Here is a 22,083-nt window from a genome sequence, read left to right on the forward strand (position 1 = left end):
CAGTAAAATAAAATCTTCGTTGGAAAATATTAGATGAAGATAGCAGACAAGAAAGTGGTGCCTTGGGACAAAGAAAGAATAGAAAGTAAAAGCCAGCTCAGGGCAAGAATATGACTTTGGAGAACATTCATAACAAGAGCCCCAAACCTATCTATGGCTACAATCTTTGTTCCTATCTCTGGAGAAGTACATTTAGAAATAGAGCTCATTTCTATAACCTGCTGCCGGGCACGAGAGTAGCAAAAGTGTAGATGAGATGAGAAGGAATTCTTGAATGTACTTAAACAGAATCCAGTATTTCCCTGGCATTCCAAATCGAAAACCTAAAAGTAGTTTCTCTTAGTAGTACTGCTGCATGTGATTTTCTTTCTGGTATATTGAAAACCTCTGTAGGCTAGGCAGTAAGCTGGGCAGGGAAAATGAGGCTAATGGGAAACCATTCTAATCCACTTGGAAAACCAACTTTCAGATCACAATGTATAGGATTATAAATGACATCATATGATAATGCTTTTAATTATATTCTCAAAACTTCCTTTGTAATGGAACCAGAGGTTACCAAATTTTTAGAGATAAAACATCCTGAGGTCCAGAGGTGTACAAACATATATAAAATAACAAATCAAGTCAGCAGAAAAAAAAACTCTTTTTTTTTTTTTTTGCTCAGTTACATTAAAACTGTGCAGCTACTCTAGACATATGAAGTTATATATCTTTAAAATATTTTGGCAAAAAAACATTAAATTTCAATAAAAGTTATGGACAACACTGTATATACACTTGCCTTCACTACAGAAAGGTCTCTTAACGCCAGAGAAATTTACTGTTTCATGAAGAGTCTTCTCCTCTTGACAGTATTCGCAATATGTAACTATGCAATGCAACTTCTTATAGTCATCTGAACAAGTTTTGCTGCAGAACTGATGCACTTTGTTCTAAATGCACAATGGGAACCTTGGTAAGTATATGACAACCACCTCAAGAACAAATTTTAAGAAATAAACAAGCCACTTTTCTAGAAACAAAGTTAAATCATTTACCTATTTACTGTTATAATCCTTGGGGATACATTTCCTATAGACCACAGACACTTAGTTTAATCAATTTACTGCTAATTTAAACATAGCTCCATGGGCCGGCCCGTGGCTCACTCGGGAGAGTGTGGTGCTGATAACACCAAGGCCACGGGTTCAGATCCCATATAGGGATTGCCAGTTAGCTCACTGGGTGAGCATGGTTCTGACAACACTAAGACATGGGTTAAGATTCCCTTACCGGTCATCTTTGAAAAAAATAAAAATAAATTAAATAAACATAGCTCCACAAAATTCAATACTATTAACTACCCTAAAATTACAAAGTGAAAGAATAAAAGTATCACTAAAATAAGATGGCAGTCTGGTGTTGCTAACAGAATTGGAGAAATGGGAAGAAAATAATGGAAGACACAACATGGGTAAAATACAGAAAGATGAGAATTATGACACTAATAACATTTTTAGTCAAAAAGAAATACCCTTTGCTGAGTATAGTTAAGTAGGCTCAATCCCATTCCTATCACACCTTAACAGTTACACATCTATCATAGGTAAGGTATTCCATTTAGTGCCATCACAAAGTGTGCTACTAAACTTGAGACTGAGTTGATTCCCTTGAATGGGACATGGTTAGTAACTGTTTAGTTATTTCTCCTGGTCCCAAACCCACAATAGCCAAAGCTACTTTTCAAATATCCAGCCAAGCAGTTATAAACAGTTAAAACTTCCAAGGAGGCAGCTTTTCTCCCCTGTTATTATGGAGGATATAGACTAAGTGTAAACCATCTACCTAACACCTAACAAAGTTATCTGAAGACCAAAATGAGGAAGGTGAAAGAGTCTAGGAATCAACTCATGCAGTAAGGCAATCATCAGTGGAAAGTTGCCCTGTTATGACTATTTAACTTACAAGAGGAAAAAGGCAACAAACCACACTGCCAACCAGGGAGTGAGAAGCAAGAGGCCCCTGAATTCTTAATCTCCTAAGAAAGAAACAAAACTCATTTTCAGCATGATAGTGTCTCTTAACTGCTTCCAACACTTAACCTCCATGTAAATAAAAGCAATATGCCAACAAGACTACAAAAGTGGGGTAGCACTAACATGGACATAGCGAAAAGGACCTCATTGTCATCTAGTATTGAAATTCGGTCTATGCAGGATCTTTATTTCCTATAAAACACTATTCTATGTGCTTGCTAGTTGACTTCTTTCCTCATTCCCTCATCATTCCTTTATTCTCTCTTGCTGGGCTTTCAACATTCTTCTTGCTGTTACTGAAAGAGGACATTAGTCACTATAAAAATCATCACTGGATGGCAACAACAGTTTCAAAATATGATTTGGTTTAAATGCACTAAACAATATAATAAACTAAAAAATCCTCCAGGAAATAAAGTGTTAAAATAATAAAATTTCAGATATCCAAAGTACTTTAGAAATCATGTAGTTTAGTTCTGGGAACCACCTTTTGCCTAAGATTCAGATACTGGGTGACTTGCCGACAGCCAGTAATAAATTTTGGCTCAAGAGCAGTCTGTTGCCAGTACTACACTTGTACACCATTTTATCACATAGTCCATGTCCTACCTCCCACCCCATCCTCCAAAAAATAGTAAAAGGAAATAATGGCCAAAGGTAAACATTGCTCAAAAAAAGCAATGGGCAGCTGGGACCACCTTGTCCTTCTATCCATTACTGCCCCCTTATGGAAACGAAAGTCAATGATCAGAGATGTTGCTAATGGCAAAAAGACATGACAAAGTAAATTAGTAAACTAGTGAAGATAAGAGTGATAAGAGAAAATAAACATATTATGACTTATAAGGCCTCTACTCTTTTATTAAAACACAATTTTAAAATGTTACATGACAACATGGCATATGACTAACAAATTCTAATTCGTATTGAATAGAAGATATTATAGTTCACAGGTAACACTTATTAGGGCAGAAAAAAAAATGGGAAAAGTAATGTAACAACAGTCACTCCAGATACGTAGCTAAAAAAAAAGTGACATGCTGTACACTATTACGAACATAATATACCATGAATACAACTTCAGTAATTCTTTGTTTGACCTGAAAAAAAATAGGTCCTTTGTTGGTTCCTCTCCCACATAAGTAATACAAACCATCACAAAATCTGAAAATCTTATCCATTATGTAATAGATTTCCAGATGAAAATACTATAGTTACTTTACTAGACTTCCATTTTAACACTATATAATATACATAATAAAATATAACTTGCCTCCCACTCCAGGATTTCTGGTTTTGAACAGAAGGAATTTTTGCAGTAGTTGCATCTCAACTGAATGTCACTGGGCGCTACAGACTGGCCATTTGGAGATGCCTGCATACTTAGAGCCTATAACAAAGAACATAATACTCTGAGCCTGATATGTATTTCAGAATTTCTGTTCACAACTATTATCTAACATCTATTATGCCCAGAAAGTAATGTGTATCTTGCTTAAACATTTCTTCAGCATATAAAAAACATTTCTGAATTTTGTCTTTAAAAACTATACTAGTATACTAAGTTAGTTTTATGAAATTGAAATTCAATTATTTTTTGCCACGGGATTACTACTATTTGCCAAAATAACAAAATAATATGAAAAAGAAAACAATCATACAATTCAAATATGACTTTTCACTTGAAGAAAATGTAAGCAAATAATACTGAAGTTAGTCGCCCAAGTTCTGAACTACCAAATAAAAATTAAACAAAACAAAACAGAAAACCTAGCTCAGTCTGGCTGGTTAGGTCAGTTGGTTAGAGCACAGCCTTGAAATATCAAGATCATGGGTTTGGATCCTGATACTGGCCAGCTGCCAAGACAAACAAACAAATAAAACCCAGCTCCTGTTGCGCTCTTCAATAACCATCAAATAGCTAATTTACATAATTTTCATTCCAAATCCATCAATGAAAACAGCCTATGTTACTTTTAAAACCTGATCATGTCTCCTACAAAACTGGGGCAAAACAAATTTACAGACTAGTATTCATACCAGAAATTTATTTTAGTTTATTTTAGAAAACTGTTTTCTTAAAAAGTTAAAACAATTTTCAGAATAAGATAGAATATAAATATAAATGGACTTTAAAAGTTTTTTTCTAATTCCTAACCTGAGTAGTGAGTACAGTGGTATTTAATTATTATTCCTTTAAACCATATTACACATTACACACAAATATTACATATAATCTTCTGTACGTATGAAATAGTTAATAAAAACTAACTATTCAAGGTGCAATGAAGAAAGAAGCCATCATTTTTAAAACTTCTGCACATACTGTACAGTACAATTAAAGTTTATGAAAAAATTAAAAATGCAGATTTAAAACATTTACTATCAGGTGAATAAATTTCTTAAATAAAACCATTATCCTTAGAGTTCCCCAAAAATTGAACCTCCTTAAAGTTAACTATTATTTCAAAACAAATGGAATACGTTATGGTGTGAATATCTCTATTCCCCTAAAGTTCCTACGTAGAAATCCTAACCCCAACCCCCAGAATTATAATATTAAGTGAGGCCTATGGGAGGTGATTAGATCACAAGCCCACCCTCCCTATGACCAAATTAGCACCCTTATAAAAGAGGCCTGAGGGAGCTTGTTTGCGCCCCTCCCACCATGTGAGGACACAGCTAGAAGGCACTATCTGTGAGCAATGGGCCCTCCCCAGACACCCAAAACTGCCAGAATCTTATCTTGGACTTCCCAGCCTCCAGAACTGTGAAAAACATATTTCTGTTTATAAGCTACCAAATGTAGGGTGTTTTGTTATAGCAGCATGAATGAACTAAAGATAAAATACTATACTATATTACCTTACTTTTAAAAGGAAAAACATCTAATGAAGATATAAAGTTCAAGAGATATGGTTTGCTTTAAGATAAAGAGAAAGGAAAATATGCTGCTTTTCTATTTGTCAACTTTATATTATTTATATGCAGAGAGAATGATATGGCTGCCTGTAGGCACACCTGAATGCATTCCTCAAAATTAAGAGCCTAAATAAAATATATAATGTACATATAATGGAGAGTCTCATCAAATCATGGGAAATACAAATTTCAATTAAATGAGAAAGGTAGTTAAAACATTTTCAATGATCAGTTCAGTTTACCTAACAGAATAAAAAAGAAATAAAGTTCGAGATGTGACAAGCAGCATGCCAGACACTCTTCTTCTCTCTTCTAATGGTAGTCATTATTCCTTAATTTCTAGTTTAAGAAAAGCCACCAAGGCAGAATCAATATTTACCACTATAGGGCTGGCTGGGTAGCTCAGCTGGTTAGAGCGCAGCCTTATAACCCCAATGTCACGGGTTCAGATCTCTGTACCGGCCAGCCACAAAAAAATTACCATTGTAAGAATGTATCAAGTTGCATGATCCCAACTTCTAAAATTAAAGTTTAGTCTTGAATGTGGCTTACCTAACATTAGTGAAGATATAACTATTAACAAAAATGACACTGACTTGGCTGATTTCAAAACCACCTCAATTTAAATGCTAATAACTGTTATAGTAACTATTTTGTAACATACTTAAGAGAATATATTTTCAGTTTAAATAAATCAGCACAGAGCATGGTACCTGGCACAAAGTACAAGTGTTGGATGAATTAACTCATGAAGCATGGCTTTATGCATTGGCCTGAAATTTTCATACACAACAGATAAACCTACTTGTACCATCTAGCTAATAATCCTTAAACCCCCTCTAAATTATTCCTTCATAGTAGTTAACCATGTTAAGTTTGAACACTCCTAGTAGGACTATCTTCTAAGATTATCTACACTCCAACTTCAAAGAACTATGTCAGAAAGTTCTTCTTTACCTTTACCAAAATGAAAAATGTCTCCCTGAAACTTATCTTGTATTAAATTAAGGCCTTCTAGGAGAAGTCTAATTCCCTTCTTTATACGGCCCATTTCTAAGATATAAAGAAAGCATGTATGCTTATCTCTTCCAGGCTAAGGACAACTAGGTCCTTCATACATTTATCATAGAACAGAGTTCCCCTAATAAAAAAATACTACATCAGGCACCAAACTCAACTATATTAAAACTTATTTACCTTCAAAATCTATATGACAGTAATAATTTAAAAGTCAATTAGATTATCCACGCTAAAGAAGAAAGGCTGTGCAGCCAGGTCTTCTGTGACTCTGGAATCTCCAACCTTCAATTTGACTCTCAACAAACTATGTAAAAAAAGATAGTGTATTACACCATTTATTTATTTTCTATATTATTTTATTGGGGGCAGGGTTGATGCAAAATAAATAACAAACCTGAAATTTAGCCACACAACTGGAATTGCAAAAGTTATACAGTTTTCCATCAGGCATTGTGGCTTGGTATTGAGGTAAAGAGTTTCGCTTACAAAAATGGCAAATGATTCCCAAACCTAGGAGAGAAAAGGTACATATCTGATTTCTTAAAAAGTAATAAAAGTTTCTTAAAAATCTTAACTGACCATTATTTTTTAATGAAACCTTCCGTAAGGTTCTTTTATTATTTGCACCTTAAATATCTGAGATAATCTGCACCTGAAAAAATACTGTCATAAAAGACAACCTTGGTATTATGTCTTTAAAACATATGCAAATACATCAAAAATCTCAATTTTAAAAAATTTTTGGATGAAACAACAATTTTAGCTAAGAACACTGATATGGAGAGAACCTCAATAATATTAAAAACTTAAAAGTATGGATGATCAAAATATTTTACAATAAAATTAAAAAATAAATAAATAAAAGCAGTTAAATACAAGCATAAAAATAAAGTTCTGTGAAAAAGTAGTTATTTATGCAAACAGTAATTATGTTACTAAAGTTTTTAAACTTACTTTGTGATTTTGCATATTTTGTCTTGTGACTGTTCATGCAAGCAGTTGAACAATATGGCTCCATATATCCATTAGGACCTATACACTGGGTCATATCAAAAAACCTACACTGTGTTCGGCAACCAGTACAAGTTGTCAGTTTTCCGTATTTCTAAAATTTGAAACAAAAAGATAATTTTTAAAACCACAATTTAACTAGAAAAAAAAATCATATTTTTCATTTCACCTTTTGTCTCTGCAAAACAATTGTTAATCTTTAATCAGGTTTAAAGAGTCAAACTGTTAACTGCAGTAATTGCTAAATAGGGTTCAAACAAAGAAATGATCATAAGTTAAGTCTAATGCAAAAATAAAGTATTTTTCTCTATAAATTTAGTTCAACAAATCCCTACATATAGCTAAGTTTAACAAATCCCTTACACATAGGTAAGCAAAAACTAAACATCTAGGAAAGGCACTGTGTTTTTTGTTTACAATGAGGACACACTTCTTTGTCATTTGACAGAGAAATTAAGCGGAGCAATGAAATGTAAGACTTAATTACTTGAAGACTTGAAATACTTTCCATTGAGCTGCTGTTGTTTCAAGCATTTTAGGAACTTCTCTTAAAAAATGATTTACCATCTATCTACTACATTTAAAACCTCATACAACCACAGTACATACAAAAATTTATTAACTAAAGCTAATGGTCAATGGATGGTAATAAAGTTAATCCTGCCACGGGGTCAATATTTGCCAAATATTAGGTAACTTAAAGACATGATATAAAGAATATGAAAGTAAGACCAAAGGGGGTACTTCAAAATTCACTAGGACAAAAGCAGTGTCACTGAAATATACACAGTCTTACAAAAGTACAATTCAGGGCCGGCCCGGTGGCACACTGGAGAGTGCGCCGCTTGGGAGCACGGTGCGGGCGCAACACCGAGGGTTGCGATCCCGTTACCAGTCAGTAAAAAAAAAAAAAAGACAAAAATACAATTCAGATGAACTGGTGGTGTTTGTATGAAAAAATTAACTTGTTTGTCACAATTACAGATAAACCACAAGGAAAAGCAAGCCTTTAAGTGCAACTTGTATTAATCCCCTGAGTGGTAACAGTGCTGTCATAATAAAGTTAAATGAAGCATTACAAATCATGTTGTGAAATATTGTAGCAATCATCCCACTTGTGTTGAAATTAACTCCATCTTTATACCTGAAATTATCTAGTATGAGGATATAAGAAGGCCTCAAAATGTTCCATGGATAGATGAATAGATGTCAGGGAGGATGACAGTCAGGCCAAAAATAACACATGAAATGGATAAACTGCATGGAAAAACTTCACAAACACCACAGGATTTCAGAAAAATGAACATAATAAAGTGAAGGAAAGAACAATAAAAAACAAAAAGAGATAACATCAACATCAAAAAAGAAAAAGAAGAAAACTTTCTCAGCATGCAACAAATAGAACAAGCATGAGTAAAAACAGCTGTTTATGTGCCAGGAATGTTTGTTACATTCATTCTCGTACTACAAAAAAATAAGCCATGCTGCCTATTCCTCATTTACTCAAAATCACCTAAAGGAAGCCCTAAATTTTACTTTTCACAGTGGAAAACAACTCAATCTTCAATCTCTGATAGGCCCCAAAAAGAAATACTCATCAAATGCAAAAGAATGATAACATGGAACAAACAAGAATGGCTGCAAATATATTACATCTAATTACGACTCACAACAGAGAAGAATGCTCTGTTTTTTGCATTTCCTGAGGCCTATTTGACGACTTAAATTTTTATACTGGAAAAATGCCAAAAAACAGATCTTATTGTTTTATTAACAACACAAGATGAAAGAATGTTTAAAACTTGGAACCATAGTACAAATTAGAGATACCGAAAAATATTCAGGACACCTGCCACCGTGCTGCAGGATTACAGACAGAAAAACCCAGCTTCCTCTAAATGTATGTATGAGGTCTCCATGCATCAACACCAATAAAGAATTCTTTTACCAATATAAATGAAGCCCAACCATCTAATCAAATCTTGATTTGATTTTTTAAAAACATATTAGAGGGGCCGGCCCGGTGGCGCACTGCTACAGTGCGCCGCTTGGGAGCGCGGCGGCGCTCCCGCCGAGGGTTCGGATCCCACATACAGACCGGTTCCTGCTCACTGGCTGAGCGAGGTGCGGGCGCGACACCGAGGGTTGCGATCCGTTGCCGGACACGAAAAAAGACAAAAAAAAAAAAAAAACTTATTAGAAACATTCTTCAAGTTGACTGAGTGAATCTATCACTTGAATGTGTGATCCCAACACAAATTTTACTGGCAGGATGATTAATTAGTAACTAAGACATCAGGTAATCAAAGAGCTCAACAACTGGTCTACACTGACAAATATTTTTATCTGAAGAGAATGAGAAAGTACTGTTAGAAAAACAAAATCATTGGGGCCGGCCCGGTGGCGCACTGGATAGTGCGCCGCTTGGGAAGCGCGGCAGCGCTCCCGCCCGAGGGTTCGGATCCCACATACAGACCGGTTCCCGCTCACTGGCTGAGCGAGGCGCGGGAGCAATGCCGAGGGTTGCGAACCCATTGCCGGTCCCCGGTCCGGTACGGGGGCAACACTGAGGGTTGCGATCCATTGCCGGACACGGAAAAAGACAAAAGACAAAAAAAAAAAGAAAAACAAAATCATTAATATTGAGAATCTTTCAACACTGCCACTTTCATAGCTACCACTACTTCAAAAACCAAAGGACTCAATAAGAGAACATCAGCAAAAAAGAAATTAAACTTTCATGCCATGTTTGCTCAGCTTATGTAAATTATAAAAATAATCATTTAAATTTCATACAAATTTTCTATGCACCCTATAAAATATGCATTTATTTAAAATTTAAAGGAACAAAATTAAATAGAACAAATTCAGAGTTAAAAATACTCTCTTTTCGGGCCGGCCCGGTGGTGCACTCGGTAGAGTGCGGCACTTGGGAGCGTGGCGGCGCTCCCACCGAGGGTTCGGATCCCATATAGAGACCGGTCCGCTCACTGGTTGAGCGCGGTGCGGGCGCGACACCGAGGGTTGCGATCCCGTTGCCGGTTGCGGTACGGGAGCGACACTGAGGGTTGTGATCCCGTTACCAGTCACGAAAAAAGACAAAAAGGAAAAAAAAAATACTCTCTTTTCAGGCACACATAATTCATAATTCAGTGAAAAAGAATGATTAAAACAAGTTATTAGTAAGATAAAAGATAGATGTGATGGGGAAGTTTATTACAAATTGGCTCATTTTCAATCTACTCATTTAAAACAAAAATTCCCAATTTTTATATCACACTTGTTGCAGATACCTCAATATATCATTGACACTCAACTTTACTTCAAAATTATAGTTATTAACTACGGTATCTTATTCCTTAAAGAACTAATAAAGCAGCACATATACTGCATTTCAAATTTTAAAAAACATTTTGGTAACCATATTTTGATATAATTGGTTCTCTTTATAATCATTTTATTTTATGCATTTAATAACATTCTGAGAATAGGTCTGCTCCTATTACCAAAGGAGTCCAAAGCACAGAAATAGTGAAGAACCCTAATCAGAAGTGGTGATAAAAAATGACACAGCATAGTACTATTTTTTAAACTAAGTAAGATTAAGAGATAAATTCAAGTAAAAATAATACTTCCTTTATTCCATAAAACCCTGAAATCATCTATGTTGCATGATCTGCTTATACAAAGAAAAAAAGATCTAAAAAAATTAACACACCATCATATTTTAGTTTTCTCCACTATTGTACAGTTTACGATATTTTTTTTTTCTTTTTCCTTTTTTTTTGTCTTTTTTCGTGACCAGTAATGGGATCGCAACCCTCGGTGTCGCGCCTGCACCACGCTCAACCAGTGAGCGGACCGGTCTCCATATGGGATCCGAACCCTCGGCGGGACCGCCGCCGTGCTCCCAAGCGCCGCACTCTACCGAGTGCACCACCGGGCCGACCCCAGTTTATGATATTTTTTAAAACACATCTTCTACTTTTAATTTTAAAAAAGTCAAGAACTGAGAAGGTCATCACTCGGACGTGACAGTGAAATCATACAGCAAGATTAAAAAAGTAGGAGTGTGAGGCAGAACCTAGGTCATCTGTGAGTAAAGAAGAATGGCCAAGAGATCAGCAGATGGCAACAAGACTTAGAAACACATATAGCCAGATGGCATGAACTTCAACAGAGCAGAGTCTGCAAGAGGACAATAGGGACCATGGAGAATACCTATGCTATTTGCTATTTACTGACCCTGAAGTAGGTGGGGTGTGAGGGAAAAAGTTAATGTCATTTGAGATGGCTATACAGTAAAATGCTGTGCTCAAGTGCAAAGTCACTTTACAGCCAGAATACGGAAGGGAAATTTCCCAGAAGATTAAGAATGAAAGAGAGGATTTTGTTATCTATTGCTGCTTAATAAACCATGCTAAAACTTAAAAATAAATTAACTAATTAATTAAATTAATTTTCTAATGACAACAGATGCTAAAAATAGTAAGTGAAAAGTTTCTTGAACAGGATATTTACAATAGTGTCAAATATACCCCCCTGCCCCTGAATTAATGAAACTTAATAGATACAGAGGGAAAATTAGCAATTTTACCCTAGAGAAACCACAGACACCACCTTAACCAACTTAACACACAGATATGGGACAGATATCATGTACCTCCTGATGTGATGCACTAAGGACACGTGACTTATGAGGTATTCATGCCAAAAATGCATTACCTCAATTTTTTTTTTTTTTTTTTTTTTTATTTTAAAATTTTTTTTTTTTTTTTTTTTTTTTTTTTTTTTTTTTTTTTGGTGGCTAGCTGGTAGGGGATCTGAACCCTTGACCTTGGTGTTATAACACCATGCTCTAACCAGCTGAGCTAACTTATGGGGATATGAGTATCTGAACCCATGACCTTGGTGTTTGAAACCTATGCACTAACCAACTGAGCTAACTGGCCAGCCCACATTACCTCAATCAAATCCTGAGAAAATAATGGCCAAACACAAATTGAGGGCACTACACAAAATGGCCTGTAGTATTCAAAATGTCAAAGTCATAAAAGACAGATTAGGGAACAGTTCAGGTTAAAGCAGGAATTCCTCCCCAAGCCCTAGGGAAAAAAAGAAAAATGAATGAAGGGAGCCCTACGTACTTGTCTGGAGGCAGTTGATTGCAGGGGGGCCTAGTAGTTTCACTGAGTTGAGGAAACAGATGGAGTCAGGGCAGCTAGAATTTGGGAAGCAGAATACTGAAGATGAGGAAGATGCACAAGAAAGAGCTCTGGGTATCTAAAAGAGTGGTACTATTCTTAAAAGAAACCACCCAAGGCCAGAGAAAGAACAACAGAACCACAAAAAAGCAATAGGTAGACAATTCCCAAAGCACACACAGGGCTGGGAGTACTCTGTGTACTCAGCTACCTGTTCAAGACTAGGAAGACATAATTCAGGGAGATTTAGGTAGTATAGTGGGGATAAACTAGCCCTAGACTAAGGTCTGTTCTAGCAAAGCTTAGAACAAAAGCTTTATTATAAAAGCTTATTATAAAAGCTTAAAAGCAAGCCTTATAAGGATCCAAATAACTCCAGCAATTTGACCGCACGCCAGAAAGAAGTCCAAAACCATTTAATGAAATCCAGCAACCAAAAATGTAGAATTCACAATAGTATTTGGAATCAAATATTACCAAGCATTCTGCAAAAAAGCAGAAAAATATGACCAATTGCTAAGAAAAAAAAACAAAAGACAAAAACTATAGAAACAGATCTTGAAATAACAAATATGAAAATAGTAGCCAAAGATCTTAGAAAAAACAATCATAAATATGCTAATATATTTAAAAAGTAGTAGAGGAAAACATGAACATAAATAGGCAACAAATGTACACTATAAAAAAAGACCCTAACAGTACTTTTAGAGATGAAAAATACACTACATGAAAAATATACTACACGGCATTAACAGTTGATTAGAAAAGATCGGTGAATTTAAAGATACAGCAATAGAAACTCTCCAATGGCTGGCAGGTTAGCTGGCTTGGTTAGAGGGAGGTGCTGATAACACTCAGGTTAAGGGTCAGCCTCCCCCACCCCAAACAAAAAAATTTTAACTCTCCAAAATAGAGCATAGAAGGAAAAAAAGATTTGGGGATGGCAGGTAGAGGGAGAGAAGAGGACAAGAGTCTCAGTGACCCAAGGACAATAGCAGGAAGTCTAATACAAGCATATCTAGAATTGGGGTCTCAGGAAAAAAGGGGTAAAAGGACTGAAAAACAGTCTATGATCCTGGATGGGATCCCAGATAAGAAAAAAATTTTTCATTTGCCATGGAGGGACATTAATGGACAAAATATGAATAAGGTCTATAGATTAATCTAACAATAGTTTATCAGTGTAAATTTCCTTATTTTGATCACTGCACTACAGTTAAAATTATTCCTGTAATATGTTCATTATTCATGTACTAATTTATTCATCTGGATTAACAGAAACATAGACTTGGAAATTTTTTTGAAAGAAAAGATGTTTCTTTACCTTTCAGATAGGCATGAAAGAAAGGGATTTTAATATCCTATGGATAAATGCCTACTGTATACAAAGTAGTATGCACTAAGAAAATATATCTGAAAATAATTTTCTAAGAGCATAAACATCTAAAGGCAAATGAACATATCACAAGAACATACTTACATGGAAATTTTGTGAAATTAGAAAATCTCTTTTGGAGATAAAATATAAGTTCATAAATTTTAATATACTTCAAAATGCATGTGATTTAGGGCCTTAAACCTCATCTACTTCACTGCTTACCTCAGGCTGCATCAAGAAAGAGTCCTGCATGTGATCTCGAACCTCTTTCAGGAAACTTGGATGGCTACCTACCTAAAAAAAGATTTTAGAAGACTTTATAAATACATATAAAGAAAGGCTGATAGACTGAAAAGTAAATGAGCAGTCTATAAAAGCTGATTCTCAATTATCTGTTTTCTGACTTATAAACTCATTCCAACTTTTAAAAATGCCAATCTGTCCTGTCCCCACTGCTGTTGCCCAATTTACAAAAGAATCATCAAATACCTTTAATGATCCTAGAAAAAATGACATAATGATAAAACAATAATACAATAATGGAGTAAGGAATTAAAGATAGACACTTAGATTGACTTGCCTCTTTAATTGAGAAAAAAAAATCACTTATTAGTCTTAGACAACTTAGTGTGTTCTAAGATCTTTTTAAAACCTATTAAACTGTAATACTTACAATGAAATCTCAAAGCTTTCTAAATTAAGTAATTTGGAGATTACACAGTTACAATTTTCATCATCTGCAAAATGGGTTGTTTTGGAAATCCTTTTTTGAGCACATATTACAGTTTCCAGCACATAAACCAATTAACATCCTTACTACTCCTTGCAGAAGTTTAAAAAGAAAGGCTTCCTGCTTTCCATGAAAATCAAAATACTATGCTAAAAGAGGAAAACTACTGAAACACAAGTGATAAGCATTATATGGTCTCCACTGCCAGGATCTAGATTATTGGTTGGTGGTATTAGTATACTCCAGAAACTGAGTAATGAGAACACATAAACAAAGGCAGCCAAGTTAAATGTCAGACAAAGGTCAAAAGGGGGGAAAAAAAAGAAAGATCACCATACAATTTTAGTTCCCAACCTGCAGAAAAAGAAGACATTTACTAGTGAGCACCTCATGTAGCAGTCTCCAAAAATGTCTGATTGGGTGGGTCCATTTATCAGTGAAAAGGAATGCACTGACTCCCACCTATCTGTTTACTTATAAATTATGAATATTTAGTATATGAATTATAAAACATAAGCAAACAATACTTTACAATATGAAAGATGAAGTATTATTTTTAAATAATTTTAACTTTATTTAAGGAGAATGCAAAGAACATTTTCTTTATCTACTAGAGCAGAATCATTTGGTGTCAGTGGAGGCTATGTGGGGAGCAGTTATAAGGAACTCCTAACTCCTCTCAGTCAGCGTGGTGGTATCAGCCAAAGCCCAGAAAAGAGCCAGCACTCTCACACCCACTCAGCAATAACAAGAACCTCTTCCATGGGTCTCAACAGAGACCAGGTAGAGAGGCTGACCTTCTATACATCAACCTGGCAATAATGAAGTGTAGCCTTCCTTCCCTTGCTAGAACAGGGTCAAATGAAGCCAGCTAAAACAGAAGGTTTAAATAAGATCCAGAGTCTCATAATAGCCACAATGTTCAAGTTTCAATCAAAAATCACTTATCATATCGAAAACCAAGAAAACCACACTGTAAATTGAAAAAGACAATCAACAGATGCCAACACTGAAATTACAGAGATATTAAAATTATCTGACAAAGATTTTAAAGCAATCATAAAAATGCTTCAGCCACCAGTACAAAGACAGTTAAAAACAAATGAAAAAAATAGAAATTCTCAGCAAAGAAATGGAAGATAAAAAGAAGCACTAAACAGAAAGAAATCAGTGACCTAGAAGACAGATTAACAGAAATTATCCAATCTGTTAGGAACCTGTAGGACTATAAAAAAAAATGTAACATTCATGCCATTGGAATCCTGGAGGAAGGGAGAAGAAAAAGAGGACAGGGTAGAAAAGTCTTCAAAGAAAAACTTTCTGAAAATGTCTCAAGTTAGGCAAAACACATATTTCATAAATTTACAGACAGAAGAAGCTGAACAAACTCTAGAAAAGATAAACCTGAAGAAATACCATGATACATCACAGCCAAATTTCTAAAAACCAAAGATAATGAAAAAATCTTGAAACCAACAAGAAAAATAACACAGCTGTTGGAGAAATACTACTGGAATAGTAGCCTGGAAAAACAGAAAATTTTAGACAATGGCACCTCTACTTCAATCAAATACCACAGACTCTTAACCACACCCACACAAGAAAAGGCCAAGTACAGAGCCCAGACCTCCACCCAAGCCAGGCTGCAATGAGGTACCTCATGGAGCATCTTATCCATGGTGAAGTCAGAGAAGACCAAGTAGGAAACTGAACTTCTATAGCACCAGGTGGTAATAAGATACCTTATCACCACCAAACACCTCCATCCCTACCCCAAATCCCTATAAGACAGTCTGACCTAGTAGCAAGTCAGAACTTGCACCAACAATTAGCAGTAATGGGGCCCAAATTGAAATAACAGAGTTTGAGAAGCATAATGGAAAAAAAAAGAAAAAGAATAAAGCAAAGTAAACAAAGCCTAAGGGGCCCATGGAATAAAATCAAGCAAACCAACATGCATGTTATGAGAGTTATAGAAAGAGAAGAGGGCCGAGCCCGTGGTGCACTCGGGAGAGTGCGGCGCTGGGAGCACAGCGGCACTCCCGCCGCGGGTTCGGATCCTATATAGGGATGACCGGTTCGCTCACAGCACTCACTGGCTGAGCGCAGTGCGGCCGGTCTCAAAAAGGACAAAAAAAAAAAAGAAAGAGAAGAAAAATGGGCAGAAAGGTTATTTGAAAAAATTATGGCTGAAAATGTCCTGAATTTGATAACAGACACAAATCTACAAATCTCAGGAGCACAGCAAATTACAAGTAGGATAAACTTAAAAAGACATACAATAAGTCACATTATAATCAAATTGCTGAAAGACCAAGACAAAGAGAATCTTTAGAGAAGAGAGGAGTGATTCAGCATAAAAAATCCTCAATAAGGTTAACTACCAGTTTCACAAAAGAAACCAAGAAGACCAAAAGACACTGGAAAGACATATTTAAAATGCTGGGGAAAAAAGTTTTCCAAACAATACTATATCCAGCAAAACTATCACCCAAAAATGAAGGAAAATAAAGACGTACCCAAATAAACAAAAGCCAAGGGAGTTTGTTACCTACAAGAAATACTAAAGGTAGTCAAAGTTTTTTTACTGAAATGAAAGGACACTTAAACCAATCTTCAGTAAATATATGGGCAAATATAAAACACAATATTATTGTAAAACCAATCTTCAGTAAATATATGGGCAAATATAAAACACAATATTATTGTATTTTTGGTTTACAAGCCCACCTTTTATTTCTTACATGATTTTAAGGACAAATACACCAAAAAAAATTTATATCTTTATTAGGAATACCATATTTAAAGATGAACTTAAGACAAAAAAAGGGAAGGGGCAGAGATATGCTATAGCAGAGTTTTAAAATGCTAATTAAATTGTTATCAATTCACACTAGATTGTTATACATGTAGAATGTTAAATGTAATCCTCCCATTGTAACCATGAAGGAAATGTCCAAAAATTATACACAGAAGAAAATTTCGGAAGACATGAATCAAAATAATTCACTACAAACAATCAACTAAACATAAAAAAAGACAGTAATGGAAAAAAATGAGGTACAAGAAAGGTATAAGACATATAGAAAACAAATAGAAAAGGAAGCCATTTATCAGTAACTACTATAAATGTGAATGGGTTAAATTCTCCAATCAAAAGGCAGAGATTGGCAGACTAGGAAAAAAATGATCCAAGCATATGCTGTCTATAAGAGACTCACTTTACATCCAAAGATACAAATAAGTCAAAAGTAAAAGGATGGAAAAAGATGTTCCACACAAATAGTAACCAAAAGAGAGTTGCAGTTGCTACACTAATATCAGACCAAAAAAGCCTTTTAAGTTAAACACTGATGTAAGAGACAAAAAATAATATACACTAATAAAAGGGTCAAATTATCAAAAAGATATAACAACCATAAACATATATGCACCAAAATATACTTAGCAAACACTGACAGAAGTGAAGGGAGAAATAGTCAATAAATGAAGGCAGGAACAGACAATTCTACAGTAATAGTTATAGATTTCAACACACCATTTTCAATAATAGAATTTCAAGAAGTAAAGACAGGCCTTGAACAACACTATAAACCAATTAGAGCTAACAGACATATGTAGAGTATTCTATGCAACAACAGCAGAATAAATATTCTTCTCAAGTGCACATGGGTCATTCTCCAGGACAGACCATATGTTAAATCTCAATAAATTCATGAAGACAGAAATCACAGAGTATTGGGGGCCGAGCCTGTGGCACACTCAGGAGAGTGCGGCGGTTGGGAGCACAGAAATCACAGAGTATCTTTCTAATCACAACAGAATGAAATTAGAAATTAATAACAGAAGGAAAATTGGAAAATTCACAAACACAGAGATATTAAACTGCACATTCACACATGGGTCAAGAAGAAATGACAAGCAAAATTTAAAAACTTAGGGATGAATGAAAACAAAACCAAAAAATACCAAAAATTATGGAATTCAGCATAAGCAGTGATCAGAGGAAAGTTTATAATTTTAAATGCCTATGCAACAAAAGAAGACCTCCAATCAATAAACTTCACACTTGAGAAAAGAAAAAAGAACACTAAACCCAAAGCCAGCAGAAGAAAATTATAAAAATTAGAGCACAGATACATAAAATGGAGATAAAAATAATAGAATCAATGAAACCAAAAGCTGGTAATCTAAAAAGGCCAAACAGCACTCCATCTGGAAGCAAGCAAGACAGCAATGCCTGGAGTCCTAGGCAGAAACTGAGGACAGCCACCTCCTCCACCCAGAAGCAGGCAAGACAGCATGCCAAAAACACTGCTTTCATGCAGGTGGCCCACTACACCCACACCACAGTGTTGCAAAAGCGGCTCAACACCACAGCAGTAGCCAAAGTCACAGGCAGCCTGCCAGACATTCGACCACATTGCCACAAGTAGAATCACCAGTAGAGACCAGACAAAGAAGAGGACATCTCTCTCCTCAAAGCCCATTCAGAGTGGTAGAAATAGCAACTGCTCTACCAGATGATCAGGCACCAATGTAGAGATACCAGAAATACAAAAGCCCAAGAAAATATGACACCACCAAAAAAATACAGTAATTCTCAAATACCAGACCCTATACAGCAGGAAACCCTTGAAATAACAGAAAAGGAATTCCAAGCAATAATCTTAAGAAAACTTATTGAGATATAGGAGAAGACTCAGTTAGACAACATAATAAAACAAGAAAAATAATCCAGGATATGAAGGAGGAAAATTACAAAGAGATTAATACCTTAAAAAAGAAATGTAGGCCAGCCCGGTGGTGCACTGGATAAGTGCGCCGCTTGGGAAGCGCGGCGGTGCTCCCACCCGAGGGTTCGGAGCACACATACAGACCGGTTCCCGCTCACTGGCTGAGCGAGGCGCGGGGGCAACACCGAGGGTTGCAATCCCGTTGCTGGTCCCCGGTCCGGTACGGGGGCAACACTGGGGGGTGCGATCCGTTGCCAGACACGGAAAAAGACAAAAGACCAAAAAAAAAAAAAAAGAAATGTAGGCCAGCCCGGTGGTGCACTGGATAAGAGCGCCGCTTGGGAAGCGCGGCGGTGCTCCCACCCGAGGGTTCGGAGCACACATACAGACCGGTTCCCGCTCACTGGCTGAGCGAGGCGCGGGGGCAACACCGAGGGTTGCAATCCCGTTGCTGGTCCCCGGTCCGGTACGGGGGCAACACTGGGGGGTGCGATCCGTTGCCAGACACGGAAAAAGACAAAAGACCAAAAAAAAAAAAAAAAAAGAAATGTAGCAGAACTCATGGAACTGAAAGATTCACTAACAAAATAAAAAACATAACTGATAGCTTAAGCAGCAGGCTAGAATAAGCAGAAGAAAGAATCTCTGATCTTGAAGACAGCCTTTTTGAAATAACCCATGCAGACAAAAAAAAATAATAATTTTAAAAAATAAAGAAAATCTGAGAGAGCAAACAGACAACCTTAAGCATACAAACATTTGAATCATGGGTGTTCCAGAAGGGGAGGAGAAAGGAAAAGACATAAAAAACCTATTTAATGGAATAATAACAGAAATCTTCCCAGGTATAGGGAGAGACATGGACCTTCAGATCCAGGAAGCTCAAAGACCCCCAAACAGATTCAACCCAAAAAGGTCCTCTGCAACACACGTTAACGTCAAATTTGCAAAGCTCAAAGAGAGAACCTTAAAAGAAGCAAGAGAAAAGTGTCAAGTCACCTATAAGGAGCCCCTAGCAGACTTCTCAACAGAAACTCTACAGTCCAGAAGAAAATGAGATGATATAATCAAAATACTAAAAAACCTGGCAGCCAAGAATACTATATCCAGCAAGGCTAGCCTTCAGAAATGAGGGGAAAATAGTGTATTTTCCAGAGAAACAAAAACTGCAGGAGTTCACCACCATACATGACCAGTCCTACAAGAAATCCTCAAGTAAGTTCTGCATCTGGAATCTGAAAAATGATACTCACTACAATGAATATACAAGAAAGAACAAAACCCACTGGTAAAACAAAAACGCAAATGAGAAAGAGAAACTCAATCTTACCACCACAAAAAACCATGTGACAATGTAATAATACACATTTTTTTTCTGATTTTAGTAATTTCAGTCTTTTTTTGGTCAGTCTAGATTAAGGTTGGCAAATTTTGTTGATCCTTTTTAAAGAATCAACTTTTGGTTTTGTTGTTTCTCTCTATTGTTTTTTTAATTCCCTATTTAATATATTTCTATTGTAATCTTTGTTATTTCCTACATATATCTGCTTTTGGTTTGGTGTGCTTTTCTTTTTCTATTTTCCTAAGGTAGAAGTTTATATTACTGATTTGAGATTTTTTTTTAATTTCTAATATAAGTGTTTACAAGCATAAATTTTCCTCTAGGCACTGCATGAGCCCTGCATCCTATAAATTTTGATATGTTCTTTTTTATTTCAAAGCACTCTCTAATTTCCCTGTAATTTTTCCTTTTACTCATTGTTTATTTAGGAGATTGTTGTTTAATTTCTACACATTTGTGGATTTTCTAAATTTCCTTCTGCTATTGTGGTCAGAGAACATATTTTCTATGATCTTAGTTTTTTTAAAAAATGTACTAAGACTTGTTTTTTGGCCAAAAATTAAAGTTAAAAGAAAAAAAGAACATGCAGAATACATCCCAAAATGCCAATCTTGATCTAAAGAAGAAAGTAGAGAATGAATTAGCTGAAGAAACAAAAATGTTGATTTTCTCAGAATTAAAGAAGGCTTGGGCCGGCCCGGTGGCGCACTGGATAAGTGCGCCGCTTGGGAAGCGCGGCGGCGCTACGGTACAGCAGCCTATGCAACAAAAGAAGACCTCCAATCAATAAACTTCACACTTGAGAAAAGAAAAAAGAACACTAAACCCAAAGCCAGCAGAAGAAAATTATAAAAATTAGAGCACAGATACATAAAATGGAGATAAAAATAATAGAATCAATGAAACCAAAAGCTGGTAATCTAAAAAGGCCAAACAGCACTCCATCTGGAAGCAAGCAAGACAGCAATGCCTGGAGTCCTAGGCAGAAACTGAGGACAGCCACCTCCTCCACCCAGAAGCAGGCAAGACAGCATGCCAAAAACACTGCTTTCATGCAGGTGGCCCACTACACCCACACCACAGTGTTGCAAAAGCGGCTCAACACCACAGCAGTAGCCAAAGTCACAGGCAGCCTGCCAGACATTCGACCACATTGCCACAAGTAGAATCACCAGTAGAGACCAGACAAAGAAGAGGACATCTCTCTCCTCAAAGCCCATTCAGAGTGGTAGAAATAGCAACTGCTCTACCAGATGATCAGGCACCAATGTAGAGATACCAGAAATACAAAAGCCCAAGAAAATATGACACCACCAAAAAAATACAGTAATTCTCAAATACCAGACCCTATACAGCAGGAAACCCTTGAAATAACAGAAAAGGAATTCCAAGCAATAATCTTAAGAAAACTTATTGAGATATAGGAGAAGACTCAGTTAGACAACATAATAAAACAAGAAAAATAATCCAGGATATGAAGGAGGAAAATTACAAAGAGATTAATACCTTAAAAAAGAAATGTAGGCCAGCCCGGTGGTGCACTGGATAAGTGCGCCGCTTGGGAAGCGCGGCGGTGCTCCCACCCGAGGGTTCGGATCCCACATACAGACCGGTTCCCGCTCACTGGCTGAGCGAGGCGCGGGGGCAACACCGAGGGTTGCAATCCCGTTGCTGGTCCCCGGTCCGGTACGGGGGCAACACTGGGGGTTGCGATCCGTTGCC

At 36.3% G+C, this 22,083-nt stretch overlaps 1 protein-coding gene across 3 annotated transcripts in view; it reads right to left on the reverse strand.

The window, feature by feature from the left end:
• Positions 1–22,083, reverse strand: part of ZMYM2 (zinc finger, MYM-type 2) — a 112,732-nt gene that overhangs the window by 39,136 nt on the left and 51,513 nt on the right. For 2 of the 3 annotated variants that reach the window (XM_008569087.1, XM_008569085.1), the window contains 5 exons: positions 13,776–13,847; positions 6,915–7,065; positions 6,355–6,470; positions 3,292–3,408; positions 785–935 (listed from right to left, as the gene is read on the reverse strand). In XM_008569087.1, coding sequence (XP_008567309.1) covers positions 785–935; positions 3,292–3,408; positions 6,355–6,470; positions 6,915–7,065; positions 13,776–13,847 — 607 coding nt within the window. The remainder of the gene's footprint in view (positions 1–784; positions 936–3,291; positions 3,409–6,354; positions 6,471–6,914; positions 7,066–13,775; positions 13,848–22,083) is intronic. The other variant, XM_008569086.1, reaches the window with a different exon arrangement.

The sequence above is a fragment of the Galeopterus variegatus genome, unplaced genomic scaffold (genome assembly GCF_000696425.1).
Source record: "Galeopterus variegatus unplaced genomic scaffold, G_variegatus-3.0.2 Scaffold465, whole genome shotgun sequence".
NCBI classification, from domain to species: domain Eukaryota; kingdom Metazoa; phylum Chordata; class Mammalia; order Dermoptera; family Cynocephalidae; genus Galeopterus; species Galeopterus variegatus.